The sequence below is a fragment of the Cyprinodon tularosa genome, unplaced genomic scaffold (assembly GCF_016077235.1).
Source record: "Cyprinodon tularosa strain WSP-4 unplaced genomic scaffold, ASM1607723v1 ctg173, whole genome shotgun sequence".
Taxonomy (NCBI): domain Eukaryota; kingdom Metazoa; phylum Chordata; class Actinopteri; order Cyprinodontiformes; family Cyprinodontidae; genus Cyprinodon; species Cyprinodon tularosa.
Window position 1 is genome coordinate 162,397 of NW_024038559.1, and position 10,104 is coordinate 172,500.

At 46.8% G+C, this 10,104-nt stretch overlaps 1 protein-coding gene across 1 annotated transcript in view; it reads left to right on the forward strand.

Moving 5' to 3' along the window:
• Positions 1-10,104, forward strand: part of otofa (otoferlin a) — a 114,036-nt gene that overhangs the window by 87,703 nt on the left and 16,229 nt on the right. The window contains exons 36-41 of the mRNA XM_038281669.1: positions 100-237; positions 326-453; positions 618-788; positions 9,449-9,609; positions 9,764-9,906; positions 9,982-10,070. Of these exons, the coding sequence (XP_038137597.1) occupies positions 100-237; positions 326-453; positions 618-788; positions 9,449-9,609; positions 9,764-9,906; positions 9,982-10,070 (830 nt within the window). The remainder of the gene's footprint in view (positions 1-99; positions 238-325; positions 454-617; positions 789-9,448; positions 9,610-9,763; positions 9,907-9,981; positions 10,071-10,104) is intronic.

The window sequence follows — 10,104 nt, forward strand, 5'->3', positions numbered from 1 at the left end:
GAGAAAATGTTTAATTCACCGCCTCTTTCAGTGAAAATGTCTCTGGCTCAGAAAATATCCCTTACATCCATTTTTTTTCCCCATCTTTCTGCAATCCAGGGCTCCTTATGTATGTACAAAGTACCCCTTTCTCAGGAGATCACAAGAGAAGTAGGTTATGATCCCAATATGGGGATGTTCCAGAGCATTCCTCATAATGATCCCATCCGCGTTCTTGTTCGTATCTATGTGGTCAGGGTAGGTGAAATTCTTAATGTTTGAAATAATGTAATAGTCTATCTATCATCTATAGTTTATCTAAATATTCTTCTTACCTTCTTGTTAGGCAACAGACCTACATCCTGCTGATATCAATGGAAAGGCCGATCCATACATTGTCATTAAGCTGGGCAAGTCAGAAATCAAAGACAAAGAGAACTACATCTCTAAGCAGCTAAACCCTGTGTTTGGGAAGTGAGTTGGCAAAAAGTTGATGATAGCTGATCATAGTTACTTAATTTAGAAGTTTGAAGTAAAATATGGTGAAATTTGAAATTAGATCCCTTATTTTAATGCAGTAGTTTGTTGAACATATCTAAATCTGACACATGTTGAAATATCTGTTTCTCCATGTTCAGATCCTTTGACATTGAGGCCACCTTCCCTATGGAGTCAATGTTAACAGTCTCTGTTTATGACTGGGATTTGGTTGGCACAGACGACCTCATTGGGGAGACAAAGATCGACCTTGAGAATCGGTTCTACAGCAAGTACAGAGCAACCTGTGGCATTGCGTCAAGCTACTCAGTGTGAGTATTGTGAAAGTGTGGGGTCCAGTCACAATGCTCCGACTGATGATCTGCCTTGTCTAGTTGACCAAGGGGATATGCCCTTGGTCTGACTGTTCAGCGCACATTACTTTCAGCCAGGAGTTTGGGGATCAAAACCCTCTTACCACAGTAACTTTGTCACCGAGTTTGCCAGCTTTTAATGTTATTACACTGTCACAAGTACAGAGCAACAAAATTAACTCTCTGCATTTAACCCATCCCCTGGGGGAGCAGTGGGGGAGCAGTGGGCTACCATTGTGCGGTGCCCAGGAAACAATGTTGGGGTTAAAGGGCCCTTGCTCAGGGACCCAGAGTGGCAGTCAACTCAGAACCCCTGGATTCCAAGCACAATCCCCTTGTTGGGATCCTCAGGCTTGCCCACCAGAGGGCGCCGAGCAGGGGAGGATCTAGGATCCTAGGAGATCAGGGGCTTAGCCCCAAGGGTGAAGATGAGAGAGTAGACTTTCTTCTAAATCCCGTTCTAATGTAAAATATGACAGATTACTGGATTAAAGAAATTTCTACTATACTACAGGTGCTGGTCATAAAATTAGAATATCATGAAAAAGTAGATTGATTTCAGTAATTCCATTTAAAAAGTGAAACTTGTATATTATATTCATACATTACATACAAACTCATATATTTCAGATGTTTATTTTGTTCAATTTTGATGATTACAAATGACAACAAATGAAAATCTCAAATTCATCATATCAGAAAATTAGAATATTACTGAAGACCAATAAAAACAAAGGATTTATAGAAATGTTGGCCAACTGAAAAGTATGAACATGAAAAGTATGAGCATGTACAGCACTCAGTATTTAGTTGGGCCTCCTTTGGCCTGTATTACTGCAGCAATGCGGCGTGGCATGGAGTCGATCAGTCTGTGGCACTGCTCAGGTGTTATGATAGCCCAGGTTGCTCTAATAGTGGCTTTTAGCTCTTCTGAATTGTTGGGTCTGGTGTATTGCATCTTCTTCTTCACAATACCCCATAGATTTTCTATGGGGTTAAGGTCAGGAGAGTTTGCTGGCCAATTAAGAACAGGGATACCATGGTCCTTCAACCAGGTACTGGTAGCTTTGGCACTGTGTGCAGGTGCCAAGTCCTGTTGGAAAATGAAATCTGCATCTCCAAAAAGTTGGTCAGCTGCAGGAAGCATGAAGTGCTCTAAAACTTCCTGGTATGTGGCTGCGTTGACCCTGGACCTCAGAAAACACAATGGACCAACACCAGCAGATGACATGGCACCCCAAACCATCACTGACTGTGGAAACTTTACACTGGACTTCAAGCAACGTGGATGAAGTGCCTCTCTTCTTTTCCTCCAGACTCTGGGACCTTGATTTCCAAAGGAAATGCAAAATTTACTTTCATCAGAGAACATGACTTTGGACCACTCACCAGCAGTCCAGTCCTGTTTCTCTTTAGCCCAGGCAAGACGCTTCTGACGCTGTCTGTGGTTCAAGAGTGGCTTGACACAAGGAATGCGACAGCAGAAACCCATGTCTTTCATACGTCTGTGTGTGGTGGTTCTTGAAGCACTCACTCCAGCTGCAGTCCACTCTTTGCGAATCTCCCCCACATTTTTGAATGGGTTTTGTTTCACAATCCTCTCCAGGGTGCGGTTATCTCTCTTGCTTGTACACTTTTTTCGACCACATCTTTTCCTTCCCTTCGCCTCTCTATTAATGTGCTTGGACACTGAGCTCTGTGAACAGCCAGCCTCTTTAGCGATGACCTTTTGTGTCTTGCCCTCCTTGTGCAAGGTGTCGATGGTCGTCTTTTGGCGGCTGTCAAGTCAGCAGTCTTCCCCATGATTGTGTAGCCTATAGAACTAGACTGAAAGACCATTTAAAGGCTTTTGCAGGTGGTTTGAGTTAATTAGCTGATTAGAGTGTGGCACCAGGGGCCATCAATTTTGAACCTTTTCACAATATTCTAATTTTCTGATATGATGAATTTGAGATTTTCATTTGTTGTCATTTGTAATCATCAAAATTAAACAAAATAAACATCTGAAATATATGAGTTTGTATGTAATGTATGAATATAATATACAAGTTTCACTTTTTAAATGGAATTACTGAAATCAATCTACTTTTTCATGATATTCTAATTTTATGACCAGCACCTGTACATGCTATCACACATAACAATTCCCCCTCGATTACATGGGAAGAAATGAATTCACCTGCAAGCCTTTAACTGTGTTTATCCCTCTCTTCATCAACAGCAAATTCTGTGGATTTGGTCAAATTAGATAATTATTTGCCAAAGTTATCAGAGGGAAATCATATATTTTAGCCGCCTGATAGAATCCGTTTCCCCATAACATGGGAAAAAAAATAAACAAATCCAGTGAAACTGTCATTATTTTTCATATATCATGTTTAAAACATTTATTATTTTATATTTTTAAATCCAAAATAGTTGTTGGATTATCTTTATTTAATGTATTTTAATTTTCAATTCCAAATGTCTGCAGTAGCATTGCTCCAGACATTTGGAATTAAGAAACATGTTCAAACTTGGAAAACAATGTCCAGGGGTTTTGGTTTGAACTTTTTTTTTTGAATATTTATGAATTGTTAGATAAACATTTAAACAGAAAATATATTTCATAAAGATCATCAAAGGGGGAACGGATTATATCAGGTGGCTAAAATATATGATTCCCCTCTCATAACTTTGGCAAATAATGATCAAATGTCACTAAATCCAGAGGATTTGTTGTTGATGAAGAGAGAAATAAACACAGTTAAAAATGTGCAGGTAAATTAATTTCTTCCCATGTTATGGAGGAGGAACGGATTATTTCAGGCAGCTGAAACATCAAGTCTCTCCTCCTCCCATATCTTTGGGAAGTAAAAAGCATCTGTTTCCAGATTCTCAAAAATTGTTTGTGTGATATCATGTAGTATACTAGGAATGTCCTTAATCCAGTAATCTGTCACATTTTACATTAGAACGGGATAAATCAGAAAGTCTACACTCTCATCTTTTCAGTAATATTTGTGTCCTGCTATCAGCCAGTTTCCATTCTCTGATATCAGCAATGAAAAATGATAAATACTCACTACTTGTTGGAAAACTGTGTTTGGTGACTGACTTTTATTTCTGTCAGGTTTAAGTGACAGAAGTTGGAAAAAGACGATTTTCTTGGCGTTTAAAATAACACAAAATAGCTTTAAAGCACCTCGTCTATTTATTTATTTTACAATTTTGTAAACAACAGCTGCTGATTAAACTGGATGTTGCAACCGTGACATGATTATAGCTGATTTTAGCGAGAAATCGATCAGACGCGTCGTGAAAATGGTCCCATCCGCCATGTCCGCCTCTCTGGCTTCAATGCGATTCCCGAAATAAGGGGAACAGAATTTCATACACCACCGGGATAAAAACAATGTCTGGAAGTCAGTCAGAGCTTCACATCCCTGGAACATCAGTCTGTTTAGCAACAGCCATTGGTGAGAACTTCTTCTTCTGCACGGGAATGCTACGGGCTGCTTTCCTGCCTTTGCTGATCCAGTACTGCACATTTTACTCAGATCAGCTCAGAAGCGAGATCCGGGGCTCTAGGGGAAACATCCGGGGCTGCAGCCCAAGTAGCCGCCCCCTAGATCCGCCACTGGCACCGAGGATCCTCTTCTGCTTTCTTTGTTTTTTCCCTTAGGGCTGGAGTCACTGTCAGGTTCTGGAGATTACCCTCTGCCTCCAGCAGAGTGCGCCGTGGGTCCTCCTGAGCTGAACCTCCCACACACCTGTGGCTGATCTACTAATCAGGAGGACCACAGTATTTAAGCTGCCTTCAAACCTTGATTCCACGCCGCAGTGTTGATCTTAGTTGGACTCCTGTCTCCTCGTGAAAGTTCTGGATGAGCTTCACCCCCTGTCTCCTCGTGAAAGCTCTGGATGAGCTTAGCCACCTGTCTCCTCGTGAAAGCTCTGGATGAGCTTAACCTCCTGTTTTCTTGTGAAGCTCTGGAAGAACTGTCTCTCTGGCAACCTGTCTCTGGCCTGCAGCTCTGGGAGAGTTGCATCATAGGAAGCCAGTCCCAAGCCTGACGCTCTAGGAAAGCTAACCTGCTAATCTGCCCTGGTGAGCCAACCCAAGAATTCTACGTGGATGCTACCTGACGACTTCCCCTGTGAAGTATCCCTAAGAGGTTCCCATGTGGATTTCCCCTGTTGTTTCCCTGCAGTGAGCTGGAAGCTCAAATCCAGCCATCTCCCTTTCCCCGCACAGCCCCCAGCAAATCAGTCCCCTGCCTGAACTGTGATTCATGTGCTTGTGCCTTTAATAAACTCTTTGGACTTTTACCAGTGCCTCCGTGTGTGTTCTGCATCTTGGGCTTACTCTCTGTGACACCCATCATGACAGAACACTGCGGCCAAACTCAAAGCCCAGCAGATCACCCCCGTCGTAGCTCTGAGAAACAGGACGCTCCTACTCCTGATCACACTCTGTCCCTCCGTGAGTTAAAATCCGCGTTTGACTCTAAGAAAACAATCGTTTCAAGTTCCCACGGGCTTCGTGGGAATCGCAAGATGGCGCCTGTTCAACTTCCGGTTCCGGTTTCGTCACTTCGGAAATTCCGTCCGTCACCTCCGAGTCAAGATGATAACCCTCCTTTCTGGTCAGAACTCATGCCATCGTTTTCGTCTCCCGGTCCTCCTCTACCAGAGAAATTTTCTGGCCACCCAAGTAAGCTCAAGGGATTTCTATTTCAGTGTCGGTTATTTTTTAGTTTTCACGCTTCTAATTTTCGTTTTGATAAAGATAGGATAGCCTTTATTATTTCTTTTTTGTCTGGTGAAGCCCTTGAATGGGCGGAGACCAAATTTCCGCTAAATATCCGAGAAAGCTGCACTTTTGAGAATTTCACCCAGGAGTTTGAAAGAACTTTCAATCAGGTCACATGTTTTTCCGTTTCTCGCTACCTTCTAAATGTAAAACAGGGTAATAGGTCCGTTGCCGAGTTTTCCTCTGATTTCCTTGAAAAAGCAGCTTTTTCCGGGTGGAACGAGTCTGCGCTCCAAACCACTTATCTCCTAGCTCTAAACGACCCAGTCAGAAATAAGCTATCATTTTACGATAAACCAACTAACCTTGAAGACCTCATAGAGCTAGCCATTGGATTAGACATCAAACTACCAACTAGACCCAGAGCCGTCTACCCTCAGTCTCAGGATTCCAGTTTCCTTCGTCACCAGGTCAGTCTCAGCTCTAATTTACTCGATCGTCAGTTAGCTCCATCTGTTAAGGAACTCAAAATTGGCCCACCAGTTACACGTCAAACAGCTAGAGATCTCCGCCAGCCTGTTCAGACACCCGAATCCATCACCTTAGTTTCAAAACCTGTTTCCATGCCTGATTACCTAGCCTCTGAATCAGTAATCCATTCTGGAACCCTTATTTTTCAAACAGTTAGCCTCTTGCCAGAATCAGCCAGTAACCCTGTTAACTTAGCTCCAAAGACTCCTCGGTGTAAGAAAAGGCGTCGCCTTAAGCCAGCTCTGTGCCGTCTAGAGACCCCCGAGTCAGCTCTGTGCCTTTTAGAAACCCCTGAGCCGGTTCTGAGCCGTCCAGAGACCCCTGGGTTAGCCCTGTGCCGTCCAGAGACCCCTGGGTTAGCCCTGTGCCGTCCAGAGACCCCTGAGTTAGCCCTGTGCCGTCCAGAGACCCCTGAGCAGAACTTAAAGGAGGTGTCTGAATACGAGGTATGTGGCTTTACGCCTCCTAGGACCTCTCTGCAGGCGCTCCAGATCGCCAAGAGCTCTCTACAAATGCCTCACGCCTCCTCAGAGACTGAACTTGAGCCTCCATGGACGTTCCCTCCAGTTCCAGAGGTGGAACCACAATCAGCGGGCTCCCCTGTTCCTGATCGGGAGCCGCAATCTGCGGGCTCCCCTGTCCCTAATCGGGAGCCGCAATCGGCGAGCTCCCCTGTTCCTGTTCGGGAGCCGCTATCGGCGGGCTCCCCTGCTCCAGAGCCGCAATCGGCGGGCTCTCCTGCTCCTGACCCGGAGCCGCAATTGGCGGGCTCCTCGGTTCCAGACCCTGCTCCAGAACCGCAGTCGGCGGCCTCTTCAGAGCTTCCTCCAGAGCCGCAGTCGGCGGCCTCTTCAGAGCCTCCTCCAGAGCCGCACTCGATGGTCTCCCCAGAGCTTCCTCCAGAGCAGCACTCGATGGTCTCCCCTGAGCCTCCTTCAGAGCCGCACTCGACGGTCTCCCCAGAGCCTCCACCAGAGCCGCACTCGGCGGTCTCCTCTGAGCCTCCTCCAGAGCCGCAGTCGGCAGTCTCCTCTGAGCCTCCTCCAGAGCCGCAGTCGGCAGTCTCCTCAGAGCCTCCTCCTGAGCCGCAGTCGGCGGCTGTTTCTGAGACTGTTCCTGAGCTGCCGAGGAGGGGAAGGGGTACCCCCGTGGGGGTACCTGCTGAAGCTTGGGCGTCATCCTCCAGAGCGTCAGCTTCGCCTTCGGCCTCGCGGCAGACCTCCAGAGCGTCAGCTTCGCCTTCGGCCTCGCGGCAGACCTCCAGAGCGTCAGCTTCGCCTTCGGCCTCGCGGCAGACCTCCTGAGCGTCAGCTTCGCCTCCGGTCCCGCGGCAGACCCCCGGAGCATCAGCTTCGCCTCCGGTCCCGCGGCAGACCCCCAGAGTGTCAGCGTCGCCTTCGACCCCGCTGCCGGCCACCTAAGACTCTGCTCCGTTGCCGGATTTTAGGCCGGCCTCCTGAACCTCAACCTTGTCTCCGGCCTGGCGGTGGTCCCCCTAAGACGCTGCTCCACCTTCATCACAACGGTCGACCTCCTGAGCAGCAACTACGCCCCTGCAGCCGGCCCCACGGCAGGCCACCTGAGACTGTGTCCTGCTGCCGGCCCCACGGCAGGCCACCTGAGACTGTGTCCTGCAGCCGGCCCCACGGCAGGCCACCTGAGACTCTGTCCTGCAGCCGGTCCCTCGGCCGGTCACCTGAGAATCTGTCCAGCTGCCGGTCCCTCGGCCGGTCACCTGAGAATCTGTCCCGCTGCCGGTCCCTCGGCCGGCCACCAGAGACTGTGCCCAAGAAAGTTTTTGGGTTTTCTTTTGCTGTCGTCCACCATAAGTGGATCGTTTTTTGTTCTGGACTCTGTTTTTGTTTTCTGCCCTCCTGGCCTGTTTCCCCCTTCGCCCACCCTGGGTGGGTTGTTTTTTGTTTGTTGGATCTTTTTTTTGTTGTTTCTGGCCCTCCTCGCCCTAGTGCCCCCTCCGCCCGCCCTGGGTGGGTTGGTTTTTTTTTTGTTTTTTGGACCTTTTTTTTTTTCAGGGGGCGTCTGGAATCCGCCCTTGAGGGGGGGGCTCTGTTGGGATCCTCAGGCTTGCCCACCAGAGGGCGCCGAGGATCCTCTTCTGCTTTCTTTGTTTTTTCCCTTAGGGCTGGAGTCACTGTCAGGTTCTGGAGATTACCCTCTGCCTCCAGCAGAGTGCGCCGTGGGTCCTCCTGAGCTGAACCTCCCACACACCTGTGGCTGATCTACTAATCAGGAGGACCACAGTATTTAAGCTGCCTTCAAACCTTGATTCCACGCCGCAGTGTTGATCTTAGTTGGACTCCTGTCTCTTCGTGAAAGCTCTGGATGAGCTTAACCCCCTGTCTCCTCGTGAAAGCTCTGGATGAGCTTAGCCACCTGTCTCCTCGTGAAAGCTCTGGATGAGCTTAACCTCCTGTTTTCTTGTGAAGCTCTGGAAGAACTGTCTCTCTGGCAACCTGTCTCTGGCCTGCAGCTCTGGGAGAGTTGCATCATAGGAAGCCAGTCCCAAGCCTGACGCTCTAGGAAAGCTAACCTGCTAATCTGCCCTGGTGAGCCAACCCAAGAATTCTACGTGGATGCTACCTGACGACTTCCCCTGTGGAGTATCCCTAAGAGGTTCCCATGTGGATTTCCCCTGTTGTTTCCCTGCAGTGAGCTGGAAGCTCAAATCCAGCCATCTCCCTTTCCCCGCACAGCCCCCAGCGAATCAGTCCCCTGCCTGAACTGTGATTCATGTGCTTGTGCCTTTAATAAACTCTTTGGACTTTTACCAGTGCCTCCGTGTGTGTTCTGCATCTTGGGCTTACTCTCTGTGACACCCATCATGACACCCCTAGCCTCTAGGCCACCACTCCCAGCCTAAGCCGTCACTCCCCCTGACGTTGTTATAGATTTCTTTTTCCATTTAGTTATTGTTTAGCCGTTGACCTTTGAGATTTAAAGATCAGTTTCCAGGTCAAATATGATTTGCAATTTTGTACTGTCTGCAAAAATAATGTAGATGTGATGTCTAGTATTTATTGGCATAGTAAATGTTGGGCTGTCTGGACGGCTGTGCTGGGAATGCGGTCTCAGAGGGTCAGAACAACCAAAAAACAAAATGTGCGAGCAAGAAATTTAAAGATAGAGAAGAGAATAATTTACGCTAAGCTCAGATTCGAACAAAGCACAACTTATGGTTAGTGCTGCAGCACAGGTAACAGTAACAGGAGGTTAGAAATGTTGCTCAACAATTCCGGAATACTGATTTCAATTTGAATCCTTCTTTGCATCTCCTTTATATTTAAAGATGTACAAATTACAGCCTAAATATATCTAAGATATCTGTTGATTTTAGGCATGGATACAACATCTGGAGGGACCCTATGAAACCCAGCCAGATCCTAGCAAGGCTTTGCAAGGAAGGGAAGGTTGATGGACCTCATTATGGACCAGGAGGCAAAGTCAAAGTGGCAAATCGAATTTTTACTGGACCAACAGAAATAGAGGATGAAAATGGTAGTCTCCACTTTTTTCTAAAACTGTAACCAATTAAAGTGCTTCTATGATTTTTTTTTTACACAAAATATTATCTGATGAAATGTTTGAAAATTTAGTTAAATTAGCCTTTTCCCACGTCAGTTTCTGTTTTAAATTTGGAATGATCCCTCAGGTCTGAAGAAGCAGACAGAGGAGCATTTAGCCCTGATCGTGTTGAATCACTGGGAGGAAATTCCTCGTGTTGGCTGCAAGCTCGTTCCTGAACATGTGGAGACCAGGCCCCTTCTTAACCCAGACAAGCCAGGGATCGAACAGGTAGAACTTTAGTCGATTGGTCAAGAGCAGTGAATGAGAATTTTGATCATAACTGATCCTCTGGATTTATAAAAGGGTCGCATTGAGATGTGGGTGGACATGTTTCCAATGGATAAGGCCGCTCCTGGACCTGCAATCGACATATCACCACGGAAACCAAAGAGGTAGGCACTGATAAGGACAAAAAACAACTTTTAC